At 40.8% G+C, this 16,300-nt stretch overlaps 3 protein-coding genes across 3 annotated transcripts; 1 reads left to right on the forward strand and 2 right to left on the reverse strand.

Moving 5' to 3' along the window:
• Nucleotides 1-4,211: 4,211 nt before the first annotated feature.
• On the reverse strand, nucleotides 4,212-8,014 carry LOC134666893 (translation initiation factor IF-2). Its single transcript, XM_063524199.1, has 4 exons — nucleotides 7,790-8,014; nucleotides 6,689-6,871; nucleotides 5,798-5,964; nucleotides 4,212-5,409 (listed from the first exon to the last, which is right to left on the reverse strand). Exons 1-4 carry the CDS (start codon nucleotides 7,910-7,912, stop codon nucleotides 4,212-4,214), a joined length of 1,671 nt encoding a protein of 556 aa, XP_063380269.1. The 5' UTR covers nucleotides 7,913-8,014.
• Nucleotides 8,015-8,525: 511 nt separating this feature from the next.
• LOC134666979 (single-stranded DNA-binding protein, mitochondrial) lies at nucleotides 8,526-9,543 on the forward strand. Its single transcript, XM_063524290.1, has 3 exons — nucleotides 8,526-8,662; nucleotides 8,948-9,038; nucleotides 9,125-9,543. Exons 1-3 carry the CDS (start codon nucleotides 8,645-8,647, stop codon nucleotides 9,466-9,468), a joined length of 453 nt encoding a protein of 150 aa, XP_063380360.1. The 5' UTR covers nucleotides 8,526-8,644; the 3' UTR covers nucleotides 9,469-9,543.
• A 2,104-nt stretch (nucleotides 9,544-11,647) lies between these two features.
• Nucleotides 11,648-15,951, reverse strand: LOC134666400 (ets DNA-binding protein pokkuri). The gene is made up of 4 exons (XM_063523528.1): nucleotides 15,699-15,951; nucleotides 14,298-14,574; nucleotides 13,660-14,214; nucleotides 11,648-13,444 (listed from the first exon to the last, which is right to left on the reverse strand). Exons 2-4 carry the CDS (start codon nucleotides 14,563-14,565, stop codon nucleotides 12,849-12,851), a joined length of 1,419 nt encoding a protein of 472 aa, XP_063379598.1. The 5' UTR covers nucleotides 14,566-14,574; nucleotides 15,699-15,951; the 3' UTR covers nucleotides 11,648-12,848.
• Between the last annotated feature and the right edge of the window lie 349 nt (nucleotides 15,952-16,300).

The following is a 16,300-nucleotide window of genomic DNA, read 5'->3' on the forward strand; positions in this document are numbered from 1 at the left end:
CAGGAATTTTCTCGAGTCTGTCTGGGAAATTATAATTCCTGTCTCTACACTAAATCCAACCTCCGCCCCGCCACTGACCCAATCCCTCAACCCCCCCGATCACTCTACCTCACAGCGCATCAACCCCTGATCCATGTACCCCTCGGCCCTGAACCAGCAGCCCTTCAACCACCATTACCCGACCTCTTAATCCCCGACCCCTTAACTCCTAACCCTAACCCCCGATCAGTAGCCTTACCAGCTAGCTTACCAAGAGTTTGACATTGATTTATTCGCTAGCGTGTGTGTAACTTACTTTCTTTGCATCTCGCTCGTACTGGCATATTAGTGTGAGCGAGATGCAAAAAAAGTAAGTTACGAAGACGTTAGCGTCGCTAACTTAGCGAATATGTCAATGTCAAACTCGTGGTAAGGCTACACTTGCACTACATCAAATTGGCGGTGTTCGGAAGCAAATGCTCGAGTTACTTTAGAAAACACCGAAATCACTTTACACGTGCCTTTAAAAACTGAGGAGTTCCCTCAATTCCTCATGGATTCCATCATCAGACCAGAACCAAAAATAATACGGAAACACCTTGAAGGCAACTCCTTCCAAACAAAAAAAGAATTACTCAAATCGGATCACAGGTGCCGGAGTAATCGCTGAACATACTACATTTAAAAAATCATTATTATCATCAAAACAATCATCATCATCAGGTCTATTTCATCAAAGTGGTGGTTTTCGGGAGAAAATGCTCGAGTTGCTTAAGAAAATACCCAAATCACCATGCATGTGCCTTTAAAAATTGAGGAGTTCCCTCAATTCCTCATGGATCCCATCATCAGAACAGAACTAAATTAAAATGGGACCAACTCGAAGGTATATAGCTCCTTTCAAACAAAAAAGAATTACTCAAATCGGACTACGGGTCTCGGAGTAATCGGTGAACGTACATAGAAAAAAAAATTAGCCACAACCGAATACCGAAGTGGAAGTCGGTTAAAAAATGTACCCACACCAATGTATATCTATTAGTACCTACTTCACACCTAGATACATCCCAATTTATCGCGTTTTTATGCTTAATAAAATAATTACATAATTGGAGTTTGACTCGTTTGAATCTTTAGGTACTCATGTGTTAGGTATACCGGGTGTCGCTTGTAATATGAGCAAAAAATTAAACTGTAGGCTGAACTCCTCATATTGACAAACATTAGTTCAGCAACTTTTAAAAAGCCTTAGACTTCCTATTTTTCATACAAAATAAATAATATTTTCTTCAATGGTCGCCATTATCATTGTGATTGACACGCCTTAAACATAATTAAATTCGCAATACATTGCGTCTTAGAATAAACTTTGTGTATTAAAAATCAAAATGCAAGTTATTTTTAAAAGTTGCTGAACTAATGTTTGTCAATATGAGGAGTTCAGCCTAGTTTAATTTTTTGCTCATATTACAGGCCACACCCGGTATATAATATCTAAGTAGGTATAGCTGGTCAAGCAAATCTTGTCAGTAGAAAAAGACGGCAAATTTAAAAAAATGTAGGCGTGAAGGGTTATCCTTATAAACAATCGTCCCATAGAAAATTTGAATTTCGCGCCTTTTTCTAAGATTTGCTTGACCAGCTATAATAAGTCCGCAGGGTGTATAGCAAAGAATATAATACTCACTAGGAGAAGAACGGTAACTCCTTACAAAAAAATTTCCCCAACCGTTTATACGTTTATACTACTGGCGCCCTCAATGTGTACCAATGGAACTAAAGTTGACAACCGGTTTAGCCTGGCGGGTATTGGTATTAATAAAGCGCATTCACAAAGTTTTCAGTATTATACAAATAACATTAGGCATGCCTACCTATTACACTTTACACACAGATACACTACACTTTACACACGGCATTTTACACAGATTTCTAACTTGTATTCATTCATACATTTCTTCACGGTTAATTAATACGCTTTCCAGATGCGTTATGACTCGGTTCCTTCTGAACCCACTAAAGCTGTATAAATTTCACTCTGGCTGCTTCAACAGCCGTTGCTCCGCATTTAGCACATTTTCTATGTGCATTGCTGTAATCTATGTAGGTACAGACTTACAGTCTTAAGTGGTTGTACCACTACGTTGTATTTATTATTTAAAGATTTAATAAATAAAATTATCGTTATGAACTTTAACCACAGCAGTTGGACAGAGTCATTGACAAATATATTTTTTTATTATGGTGGGTAGACGTACCTACCCTCCATAATATATTTTATGAATATTGATAAAGACAGTTGGAAGCAAATATTCATTATAAAACTTAATCGCGTGTAATTAAGTTTTAAGCGTTTTAAGTCCCGTTTTATGATTAATTATGTATAAAATTCGTGATAATTTAAATCAGAGTTGGGAGCAATGTTGCTGTAGAAAAATGTTTTTATTTTTATTACTCGCAACTTTTTCTCGGAGGCCAACGCACACATAGAAGCTTCAGGCGCACACATGCGCAATTATTTGGGGACATAACTTTCTTAGGAAGTGAACAGGCCTTGGTGTATAGTGTCTACTAAAAACAGTAGTTGGCTTTATGCATGAATGGCAGTACCTACTCATGGACAAAGGACCCTGCAGCAAAAATAGGCAAAGTGGTTTCAGTCAAATCTCACAAAATTTTAGTATGATGTAGACCTTCGAGCAACACCGGCTTCCGACATGTCGGAAGGGAGGGGCCCAAGCGATATCTCGCCGTACAAATATTTCTGCCATTTTTCGCGGGGGGAAAGGTGCACACAGTCGCATTTCTCACACACGTACATACAAAATCCAATCTGTAATGACGAGACAAATACATAGAAAATGACACACGTCAAAGACAAATCTTGCAAACCTCGATCTCTTTTTGTGTACGGACGAGTGACTAGTGTTACAACACGCACACTAACACATTTTCTTTGAAGTGTCATTGTATTCTGAGAGATGAGAAGTCGGATTTGTCGCTCGACCGATCCGCAATTTGTACTGAGCGAGCAAAATCGATAAATCCAACAATTACTTGAGACTAAAATATAATAATTGTATTTAAATGTAATTTAACGTATGATATGTAAAAAAAATATTACATGTGAAATGTAACACTTTCTTTTTGTAAATTTGATGTCCCCGACCTCTTTTTATAACAAAAAATCGAGCAAACAGGCATTTTTGTGCAGCAGTGTTCGCGCGCGCGTCTGGACTCGATCTAGTGAAAAATCCAAGTGCAACTAGTTTTATTACCCGCGCTAGATTAAATTGACGCGCTAATCTTGTACCTCGGCAGAGGGGAAATAGTGCGAATGCCGCCTCCCTTCCGTGTTGCTCGAAGATGTAGACTGAAGTCACCTGATTATTTTTAATAAGGGCGCTATTATGAATTACTAAAGGTGAATTATTCACTTTTGCTGGTCCTTTACTTACTTTCTCTGCATCTTACGCGTTTTACCGGTTGCATTAAAATAAAACAAAATGCTGTTCATAGAATACTTTTAATTTGCTTGCACACAGCCTCTATTGAGAAGAATGTAGTCAAATAAAATTGGAGGCTAGAACCAAATATAGAGTAACAATTCAGTGACAATATTTTTATGGTTTTAACCTGCTCTTTTATTTATTTATCACTGGTTTAATGAAAAAAAGTACTTTTATAAAATACACAAGCATACAAGTGATTATATACCTTTCCATTTTTCATTTGTTAAAAAAACCTTAACAAATCAACACATTATTTCGTGCAATATCATATCAGGCCATATCACTGACTTCAAAATAATTCGGCTCAGTGAAACAAAAGTATGTTTAACATCGGAACACATGTAATGAATTAATACGAACGGTATGAAAAGTACAAAGATCAATGAGATTTGGAATCAAGGTCCCGGTAGTTACAGTCGAGCCGTGTGCCCGGCCCTCGGCGGAGCGGCACTCGTCCACCGCGGCGACTATCACCTATAGAATCTAGAATTACGTAACTTATTATAATCGCATATATCATACATCTAAATTCAAGTAACTTATTTTTATTCAGTTTCATCTTTTATTATTTTACTTTTTTTTTATTGTTTTTTTAATTTATTTTTTTATTATACCATAATCTCCGTTTGTTGTTACCACAGCGCGTTGTTGCCGGTGAAATCTGCCTTCCACGAACGATTTAGTCCTTCATACAGAAAACGAATATGTTTATGTTTGGGCTCACTGGTCGGGCTGGTCCCTGCTGTGCGCGTGCGCGGCGCCGGCTGCGCGCGCGCGCGGCGGGCGGGGAGCTGCGCGCGCGCCGCGCCCGCCCCGGCCGCGGCTCTTGAAGCCGCCGCCGTAGCTCTGGCCGTTCTCGTGCTGCGGGTGCTCGCCGGCGTCGCCGTTGCCGTAGTAGCCGTCGCGGCCGCGGTAGCCGTCCTTGGGCCGGCTCTGGTAGTTGTCGTTGTACTGCCGCGGCGGGCCGTCCTTGCCGGCGCGCGGCTGGTACTCGGCGTGGCGGCCCTGGTAGCCGTCGTGCGGCCGGTAGCCGCCGCGGCCGCGGTACCCGTTGGGCGCCCCGCGGCCGCCGCCGCCGCGGTACCGCCGGAACCTGCCCTGGCCGTCACCCTGGCCCTGCGTCTTGCGCTCGGCGCCGTCCTCGCGCTCCGGGCTGCGCGGCTCGCGCCACTCGTCGGCGTCGGGGGAGGGCTGGCGCTCGGCGGGCTCGGCGCGCTCCGGCGGCGGCTGCTGGGCGGGCTCGGCGCCGGCGGGCGGCTGCGGCGGCGGCGGCAGCGGCGCGGCCAGCGGCACGTAGGGCGCCTGGAAGTGCGGCGGCGGCATCGGCAGCGGGCCCGGCTCCTGCATCGGCACGAAGTGCTGGTTGGTGAAGGTCTGCGTCGGGATGGGCCCCGGCGGCGACGGCGGGTTCATCGGCGGCGGCTGCGGCGTGCCGACCGGGCTGTCGATCTCGGACTCCTGCAGGAAGAAGAAGTTCTGCGAGCCGATGACCTCGGCGATCGGCCGCTGCTGCGGGTACTGCTGGGCGAAGTAGGCGTGCTCGACCTCCTGCAGCGTGATGGGCGGCAGCGGGCGCAGCGGGTAGGCGGCGGGCAGCGCGTGCGGCTCGAGCGGCGCAGGATAGGCGAGCGGCGCAGGCGCAGGCTCGGCGGGCTCGGCGGCCGGCTCGGCCTCCGCCTCCGGCGCCACCTCCGCGCCCGGCGAGGGAGCCACGCTGTCGTCCGAGACTTTGTCGAAGTAGCCGCAGCTGTGTACGGTCATGATGATCTCCTTGATGTGGGCGTACGTGGTGCCCAGGATTTCCTTCGGTTTGCCGTCGATGATGGCGTAGATGTGTTCGGCCGCCTTCGTCGTGTGGGCGGGGAATCCGGGCTGGCCCTCCTCGTTGGCCTCGTGTTTCGGCGTCACTTCGGGGTACCTTGGATAGAGGGAAAATACGTATACTCGATATGGTTTCTTTAAAAAATATACTGTAAAGAAGACGCTTGTGGCGTTATTCATAAAATAAACGCCTCAAGCCTCAATTACGACTAGCTATTAATCGTTTGTCTTAATCTGCTATTATAACTTATATATTTGTACGGAAACAAATTAAATAATTGAGGCTTGCAGTTTTATGAGTGGCACGAATGCGAGTAGCTTATGCAGTTGTTTCACGTTAGGCCGCGTTCCCACTTCGTATTAAGGGCATAATGTTGTGCGTCGCGGCCTGTACATTTGAATGGAGGTATTCACATAGTGACCGTATGAAGAAACTATAACTTGACATTTTAAATTGTTACACTTAATTATTAAAGAATACTTACAAATCATCAAGAATTTTAAGATCCTCCTCTGTCAATTTAGCTGCTCCGTTCGTCCCATTCAAGAAATCATCCCTAGCTTCAGCATTGCCCATTTGTGTGAGGCAATCCAAGATGAGAAGGACCTCACGGATCTTGTTTGTGTCGGCCGCATAGCGAATCCAGGTTTCCTGTCATATTTCATTCTTATTATATTGGCGCTGGTCAGACGACATAGTTCAAATAGTTGGAAAAACAGGAATAAATTGGATGAAATTAGCTACAGATAGAGAACAATGGAAGGGACTCGACGAGGCTTTTACCCAATAGGGATCAGTGAAAAGAATTAACAAATAATACAACAACATATAAACAAACATTATATTCGCTGAAATAAATAAAGCTGTAATAATAATAATAATATATTGGCACAGGTACAGGCTCATAGGTTCTCTATTTTAATTCTTATTACATTACTTTTGACAGACAAAACTTGTCCCTAACTAGTATTTGTGGCAGGCGTGAAAAATGGGGTATTGGCTATGAAGCCTATGAAGCATCAACATTACGCGGCATTGTATTTATATCAGAGCATCATTAATAATGGTGTAAGCGCCATTGACAGGCTCTCTTTTCATAGATAATTTATTGAGTAGATGGGCCAAATATTTGGCTCATTTTCACTCTAGAGTTACGGCAAAATCATACTGGATTGTTCACCAATAGTAAAGTATAAAGGCAGAAGTCATCTCAGGACAAAATATCTTCCTTATTAGAATTGAATGAACAAAATCATCTCATTAGTAATGATACAATGGTATTATAAATTTTCCTGTAGTCAGGTAAGAAGGTGACCCCGCAGTCATACTGCCATGCATCTGATATCAGCACAACTAAAAATAAATTAACACATACCCTTTTTGCTTGTTTTTTAGCTTCCTTTTCGGTTGAGACAGCTATGGACGTTATTTGCTTTGAGAGGTCTCGAGCAAACTCTAATGTCTGAGCTACTTCATCATACTTGGCAACTGCTATCTTCTGATCAGCATTTAGTTCTTTGCCAGATTTTTGTAAGTCTCTGTATGAAGTCAACTTACTCTGAAAATTAAAAAAGTTTACATTAACATCAAGGTCACTGCTTGAATGATTGAGGGAATTAATAGGTTGGTCAAGAAATGAAGGAAACTTCAAACAGTCCTTTCTAGAAGCCATTAAGAGTCAATATAGGTCTGTGATGAATATAATCTTAGCATACATGATGTATAAACAAATTTAGGTACCTAAATAGCTTATTAAATTTGAACTTTATAAGTACATAAACAAGTTTTACATCTAGAAACAGATGTCAGCAAGATCTAGACAGCAAGAACTTGTTTCATAAAATTTTTAAGTAATATATAAAATAGTTAAGACACAAGAAACATTTCCAACGTGATTTGAAATTTGAATACTGCATATACAATTTGGGTGCTGATATTCTGGAAGGGGTCCAAATAGGGTTGTCTGGAAGTGCATTTAACGCCTTTCATGCGGACAAAGTCGCAGGCAGAGGCTAGTGTTACATGTACTATTAAATACCGGCAGAACAAAGAACATACTTATAAGAACTCGTAACAAATGATTCAATCATGAATATCACCATAATCATCATGTTGACGACGTTAAAACCTTCAAGTATATTAACACTATTAGTTATTAAACAACAGGAGCATTGTACCACGTGTTAGTTTCAATAAGTGCCGGTTTAGTAAACGAACTCCGTGTTTGGGCGCTCATTACTTATGTCCACCTTTTGTATCGTCAACACTGGATGAGCACATGTAAAAATGGCGTCAGCAATTCACGGCAAATTAACTGACCTGTGCAAGATACTATACTAGCGAAAGTATAACACTTATACGGGCATAACAATTAAATTTTGTTAAATATTAAAAAAAATGATAGTTGAACCCGAGAGATACATAAATACATCTGGGTGTCGGTCTGTCTCGTGCAGTATATTAGCAGCGTACATACCTTTCTTTTTTCCAAATTACGGATTTTATGTTCAATAATCGTCAAGACTTGTCGTACTGGTGTATTGTCCGTTGCCTCCGAAGAGGCCGGCTTTTCGGACTTAGGATTCGCAGCTGAAGGCATCCTTCACAGGCAACAACTTTTCCAGGATTGGGTATGGTGGTGGTTTTTGGAGTTATAACTTCACTAATCTATAGGTAGGTATAACCACAAATACAACTGTCAATGAACCAACGAATAGAAAAAGAGGAAACAAAACGACGCATTAACGACTATTTTGTTTGTGGCAACATTATTTTCAAGAGCTCTATACGATCGTACCCTTCGTTTGAAAAATATAATCGGTCAAACAAGTTTGTCAGTAGAAAAAGGCGCGAATTTCAAATTTTCTATAAGTCGCCTACATTTTTTTAATTTGCCGCTCTTTTCTACTAATGCAGGCCACACACGTAACGATAAATCGTAGCGATTAAACTGTGCAGTCCTGGGCTATAACCGCGAAAATCGAAATTCGCAAATCGCGGGCATTTTTCTCTGTCGCTCTAATTACGCCTTCATTAGAGTAAAAGAGAAAGATCCCCGCAATTTGCGAATTTCGGTTTTGGCGGTAGCCCCTCTGTGCTGTTTAATCGCTACGATTTATCGTTACGTATGTAGCCGGCATAAGGGAAACTCTTTGTAGAGTGAGCTTAAAAAAAGTTAGACAGTTGTTTATGGTTCTTGTAATTTTTTAAATTCATTACTTTTTTTTAACGATTCGACGCAAATAATGAGATAACCCCATGTTAAGTTAATCATTTAAAACATTTAGTTTCGGAAATATATTTACAATTGAAGAGCACAGTACACTTCATAATGTTTCGCCTTTCTAGGGTAAGTCGTTATACAATAATATAATCTTTAATACATGTTATTTTTTTACTAACCTAACTCTTAATATTACCGGCAAACACTTTGTTCTAACTTTTAATATCTTGTTCATAGATGAGTTTGATATTGTTTTAATGTTAAGCGTAAAAAGAAAACTACTATTTAGTTATTTACATTTGTAAGGTAAGTTTCACTGTATTAATTCCTTGTGTTTTTAATGTAAAGAGAGGTTATGAATTACTTATCTGTAATTATTTATATGTAGTTAATTCAAGTTATGGTTTTTAGATTTATAGCGCCACACGCCAATTCACAGCAGTCCCATGTTCGGACGTTCATACAACAGCCATTCAATTTGATACCCAGAAATCAGAGAAAAGTATGTATAAAAATATAAATTCATAAAATGATAGATACATACTTTATTTTGTTTCCATATCATTCATACAATATTTTTCTTTTTAGCTATTAATCAAGTCACACTTCTCGGAAGGGTAGGTGCAGATCCTCAAAAAAGAGGAACAGAGGAGCGTCCAGTTGTGAATTTTCCACTTGCCACACATTTCAATTACAAATATGAATCTGGTGATATGTTGCACAGAACAGATTGGCACAGAGTGAGCGTATTTAAGCCTGGCTTAAGGGATACTGTGTACAAATACCTCAAGAAAGGACAAAGAGTCTATGTCATGGGAAAGTTATCCTACGGGGAGATTAAAACTGAGGATGGACAAGTCCGAACAGCTTCAACAGTCATTGCCGATGACATTATCTTTTTCCAAAGCCAACTTGCAGATGCTGAATCATAGGTTCTGACGAAAGTTCCATATATTAATAAGTATACTGTAGTGATACCACTTATTTCAATAAATGCTATTATTTTATTATGTTTTTTGTTTTAAAATTCCACTACCCAATCTGACATACTGATTTGATAACTTATTTAACTTTATGGGCTTAAATTTTGTTGTATACCAAAAGTTCAGTAAGGACCAACATTGAGTAAGTAAGAAATAAAAAATATGTAATTTCCTAGATTTAGCAGGCATCAGTAATGAACTTTAAAGACCTGCTGCAATAGATCAATGCTTGGTCTATATCAATATGGCACTTTACAGGCAAAAATTGAAAAAATATGACCAGGTGAGGACCTTGTTGATTGAGTCAAGAGCTCGTAACTAGTCAGTTACTCAAAACAAAAAGTCAATTAGAACCATATTGGCTATGTATGAAGTTGGTAGTGGGGGAAATACAAGCGACGCCAATGCACGAAGTGGTGAAAATATGAACATACGTGGGACGGCATCTTCATACTATTAGGCAACTGCCAACAAGTGCCGATTGTCAAGCAATACGGCCCAAACCCACTGTGGCGGCGGCGTCACAGTCATGCACGGAGCAAATAACCTCATTCACAGGAGTGGCACTTTTAGGGTTCCGTACCCGAAGGCTAAAAACGGGACTCTATTCTATTGCTAAGACTCCTCTGTCTGTCTGTCACCAGGCTGTATGACATACCGTGATAGCGTTTAAATTTTCAGATTTATTTATGTTGCTGCTATAACAACAAACAATAAAAACAGAATAAAATAAGTATAAGTGGGGCTTCCATACGAGTTGTGTTTTTTTTTGCGTAATGGTACGGAGCCCTTCGTGCGAACCCGACTCGCACTTGACCGGTCTTTATCTTTGAACTGTTTATATTGGAGGTTATGCTACTCGGCGATAGATGGCGCCTCTATTTCTGATTCTCCTAAGTAGTAATAACCACTTGTTGCACATAACAAAACTAGTAGATAGTAACATACGTATCAAATAAGTACTAAGGCGAACTTATCCTATTGAGGGATCTCTTCCAACAAATTTTATTAAATAACCTGTTTAGTTATGGTTTAATGCTATGTCCCAGTACTTTGTGTACCTACTTACATTTATAGCGGGGATGTAACGGATGTGGTTTTATCGGAACCGAAAACGGAAACAGATTTTTTCAATTTAGTTTAACGGAACCGGAACCAAAATCGGAGCCTGAGTGACAGGTGGACGAGATGTTAAGGGTAGGTCTATTAAAATCAAAAATTCCAAATAACTATTAATCAGCCATTATTATGCAGCAAAAAACATTGCCCTTCTAGGTGTTAGAAGCAAAAAAAATGTTCCCTACTATGTACCTACTATACCTACCGTTTTTGATGTACGCCGCCGCCGCGCGAAACATTGACATCCGTTATAACTTCCGTTTCAAACATAACGGAACCGGAACAGAAACGGATGTGTAATACCAAACGGAAGTTCCGCCTTAACGGAAACGGAGCTCCGTAACATCCCTGATTTATAGTATGAGCTGGCCTCAGGATAAGGATCATTGTGCATTTTTAGGTTTAGGTGTTTAATATTTTTCATTTACGAGCCCCGTTGCATGTTCTCGACTAATCAGACAATTTTTTGAGGTTCTCCCATTTTTACAAAAATATGTTTTAGGTAAAAAATAACACTAATGTACCTCATACTAATGTTTAATGTAGTTTAGACTTTAGGTATTGTAAGCTAAGATCATCATCATCATTGGCCTGTAACATCAATAATATGATGGTTTAAGCAGCGTCCATATTAAGAGTGCCGCACTCGATAGCAAATCGATAATGTGCTTTAAATTAGTTAAGCAGTGTCTTGTGTTGCCTTACGTGGGGACAAAAAATCTTCCAGCAAGGCCTCGCTCACTAAAATTCTACTGCCCTAGTAACAGCCATGATGTCCCCGTACTGTACGCCGGACTAAAACAGTAATAGTCCGGCGGCGGAGCTCGGAGGAAGCATTCTCTTCGGTTGTTTTGTTCTCGTGATATTATGTGAAAGGGTTCAATAGTTTTGATGTTTTGTTTACAGTATCAGTTGTTTTTTTTCAGCTCAGCTGCAACTGAATAAATGTTTGGCGAAGACATAAATTTATTTAGTTTTCTTGTCTGAAGTAATAGGGTTCAATAATAGGTCGGTTAACATTATCTTCATTTATTTTTACGTTATAATAAATCTGACACAATATTTTTAAATGAAACACATGCTTATATTGTGTACAACAAGTTGGAAATCATGGCAAGGTTATGCCGATGTAGAAATAATTGTAAAAATACAAACTCAGGTGTACTAGCTAGTACATACAGAATATACCAGGTATTTTTATAAAGCTCCACTTTTGTTTTACAAATCATATACATACATTCTCTTTACAGTCAGTTTCTTAATGCTAAGTTACCTTATAATATCTTACGTAATATTTACAAGATATCTTTATATTTATTCTTCATGACATTTACCTATATGTCCTATATTGATAAAAGAGATCACAGAAAATTGTAGCTGGAAATCTTTGAGTTTAAGCCCTAGAATTTTCTACACGTCTACCACTTTACATTTATCACAGTGGAAGTTTTAATAATTTTCAAGGCATTTTAGGTAATTTTTGTCTATTATTGTCAATTTTGTAAATATTTATTTTTTGACATTTTACGTGATGTGCTAGGTATACTATCAAGAAATAGCTGCCGTTTTTGTGGTAGGCTCGCCCGAAATAAATTTGATTTGCTCGCTACAACATAATTGGATTGCCAAAATATAATGGAAGACGATATTGGTATCTTTGAACAGGTTTTTATGGTTTAAACTCTGGAGTTGTTTTCTTTTTTGCTAGTACATAAAAAGAATAAACATGCATACGACTAAATTAAATTACAAAATGCATCAACAAGCGCGTAAGTAACTAGTTACGCACACACATACTTATTGACTTTTGGCAACAATGATCTCTGCAACTGCTCATACTCACGGCAGCCGTTTATTCATTGCACAAAATATAACAGTCTCTATTATGTTAACACAAATAAACTCTTGTCCCTTTTGCTAACTACTTAATTTAATTGACACTAAAAATTAAAAATCACTTGGCACAAAGGCATTAAGGTCCATACCCTGCTTTAAACTCCAAAGACCATCTTAAATCCGTCAAAGTACTCTCAGCTTTGTGACGTTAATCGTTGGAATCTCACCAAATATAAATTATTTTATAGGAAGACTGCAAGAAACCCTTTCTGAGAGGATTTTGACTAGAATTTTAGTGGGTGGAGCTGTTTTCGCACGAATGCTTGCATTAATCACGCGTTGCACAGTTAGTGTCCAGCTTACGTCTTCGATGATCATTGTTCACATTTTTCACTTTTGAGATTTAGCGCATAATGTTCAGGAGTATATTCGGATTCTCGTTTGAGTAGCATGCTCTCTCCGATGAGGGCACTGATGCGATGTTTTTCGTGCGGCGCGGGCGCGGAGATGGGTTCGGGGCGCGCGCGTTTCCGCCACGGCTCTGACGCGGCCATGCTCAAGTCGGTTGGCATATCCTCGTCCGCGGGATCTTCTTCACAGCGTTCTTCCTTCATTTCTGTCTTTACTACAGGCTGCGGGGCTACACGGGTTGGGCTCATTTGTTGCCTCAAGAGCGAGATATTTTTTATGTTCTTCAGTTCAATCGGGTTTCTCAAGAACTGGTAGCAGTGTCGTTCACCCTGCACTTTCCGTAAAATATTTACACGGTAGTAGTATCTCAGAGCGCGGGACATCTTGTCGTAGTTCATTGAAAGATGGTTTTTCTGAATCCCCCACAGTTTTGCCAAGCCAGCAGGGTCGACGATCTTGAAAACACCAGTTTCTCGGTTCTTCCAGGCGATATAGTTTGTGTATCGTTGGGTTGGGTCATTAAGCAGTTGTTGGAGGAAGTCCCATAAAAGTCTTCCGTCTGAAAATAACATAAATTACGATTAGATACTATTTATATTCTACGAGTGATTTTGTTGTAATAAGTATAAGATTTTTATGCTTGTGGTTTTTCCCCAAGGTCGTAGTGGCAGTATAGTTCAATTTTTGTATGGACAAACATTATTAAATACGTCTGAATCGGAATGAAGTATGTTTACTATTCATTAACTTAGTAATGATAATATATTTACTTACTTGTGTTAGATTCTGGCATATCACTCGGAAAGAATTCTCTATGTTGAGCGCGATAGTGCGAGTGCTGCTGCGCTTGGTGGTTTTGCGAAGCTGAATTCGCCATTGGAACTTCCTTTGGCGAACGTGGTTGGGGCGTGAATTGAGCTTCTTCATCTGAATCCGAATGATTGCTTCCAGAGCTTGCGTTCTGAACCACAGCTGTCGTAGATGGTACATATGATGGCGCATAGCTCATTGTTTCTCCTCTTTGGGGACTTCCTGAACTGTCGACGGATGGTGCAGGGCTCAATGTTACTGAGTTGGGCTGCGCGGCAGCCGCAGCAGCGCTATGGAAGTGATGGAAGCCATCCATGGCCCATGTGGGAGTCGGGGGGTGGGAGTGCGGCGACGGCGGGTAAGGGGCGCCGCGCGCCGTCGGCGTCACCGGGGACGACGGCACTCTCCCCAAAAGCGCAGCATCTCGCACCAGCATTTGTAAAACATTGTGTAAAACGTCACCAGCCCCCGGACAGCGTTCCCCGAGATCCGTTTTCGTAAGGAGACATAACGCTTTACCTGTAAACCAAAGGAGCGATTAGCAAACAATTCTTTTTTCCAGAAAATGGACATAATTACTCGCCATTGATTGTGTCGCTTACCATTCATTTGAAAAAGATCCATATCAAAGTTTGGTAGATCGAATTCCCTTTCACACCATTTGAGGAAAACGGCGACGTCTTCTCTGGTCCAGAGACGGGGTTCTGGGGGGAGACCAGCGGGCAGCTGGGCCTTTGCGTCGCCAAGAGGCGACGGAGGCGGCGGCGCCCACGGCAACGGGTACCGCCACAACAGTTCCGTCGGGCTGAATGGCAGCGGAAGCCGCTCCATGCTCGGCCCGGAAGGCAGTTGCAAACTGACCACTTTCATCACGATTATCTGCAGACAAAGTAATGTTCTATATAAAAAGTACACCTAGAGACAAGCTACCTATAGATTACATTATATTAACTATTACATATTAAGTTTAGGATATTCCTATTGTTTCCACTCTACTTAGTCAATTACAATAGCATGTTATAGTAAGCTTCATAAATGCTTACACTGTGATTAATAAAAGTTACTTTTCTAAAGAAAAATATGGCTCCAGAATAGTAATGTTGTTTACTGCGGTATTGATATACTGAACGTTTATACACCTAATACAGAAATGATTGTTACTTGTAGTCGTATGGCAACAAGGCGTCATTTTTTTAATGGCGCTTGTTCAGTATTAATTAGATTTGAAATCATAATTAATTAACGATGGTCACAATAGTAGGTATTACCTAAAATATTAAAATTGAATGTGCAGTGCCATTTTCTGAACTATTTTGTTTTTAATAAGCAACGTTTAATCATTTAACTGGAATGTTATAAGACTAGTTTTAAACTGTTAGAATTAAGATGGGTTATCGCGTCATTCTAAAGTTTTTATTTAGCTTTGTGTTAAAAATACAATTCAGTCGTTGTTTACTTGCCAAACGTTAAAAAAGAAGTTTACTATAGCCAGTATTATTTCTAAATTACATTGAAAGTAACTCTGTTATTTGTTTTGTACGTTATTGGGGGCGTAGGCCCAATGGTCCGGGGCATAACCCAGTGATATATTTAGGGTTGTCACCTGCCGGAGCGCATATTTGCAAGGATCAATGGGGACGTTGTTACATTGTAGGGGTGGGTATTATTATTTCGAAGCCCCTAATCTCGAGGGATATTATAAGAGGAGTAATATATAAAGGGTATTTTTATACGAAATGTATTTTTTACTTGCAGGTTTTTAGAACAAAAAAATATAAAAACAGATAACAAAGTTAGTTCATATGTATAGGTTTTGAACTATGACATGGTTCTTGCTGGTCTAATCTGGCATAAAACGGATTCTTAGTAATATTTTGCCCCTTTGCCGTATCCAAAATTTCATATCGTTAAGCACAGCATAGCTGTCTTATCGGGCGCAGTCGGAAATGCGTGAGTACGCGATAGCGCGTTTGCGATAAGCTTCGATAGTTACTCAGACTCACCGGCTAAGCAGATCCGGAACTGGCAGTTTTAAAAATCCTGGTATTAGATGTCAATAGAGTAACTTCAGCACACTTGCATCATAGTTCACAACACTAATAGCACAGTATCCAGCGTTCACAGAGCACCAGGCACACGCGTTGATGCGTCGGTCCCTCCAAACGTGTCGTGTTACGGCACGCCGTAAACCAGCAGCGTATCTGAGGGAACAGACTCACGGACGAGCGTCGCGGTCGGCTCTCCGGCGCGGACTGATGATGCGGTGCGGTGGCGGCGCGGGCGGACGAGCCGCGCTCGGCGCCTCCCGCCGCGCGCCCTCCTCCCCCGCCGTGCCTCGCACACATTGCTTGGGAGATAAAACTTCGGGAACAAGAACAAGACGACGACTAATTTTTGACTACGACCGGCGAATGCGAGCGATGCTTCCGCAAAATGTTATCGCGAATTGCCGCCTCTGACAAGCGTCATTTTATTATGCGGATACTGATTATTTCGTGTGGTATTTATTTTATTATGTAAAAATACTTAGGCAAAGTTTTATAAGTTATTTTCACATACCTATATTTACTTTTCAGAAGCGGTAATGAATTTTTAAATATCTTGG

Source organism: Cydia fagiglandana, chromosome 8 (assembly GCF_963556715.1).
Source record: "Cydia fagiglandana chromosome 8, ilCydFagi1.1, whole genome shotgun sequence".
NCBI lineage: Eukaryota > Metazoa > Arthropoda > Insecta > Lepidoptera > Tortricidae > Cydia > Cydia fagiglandana.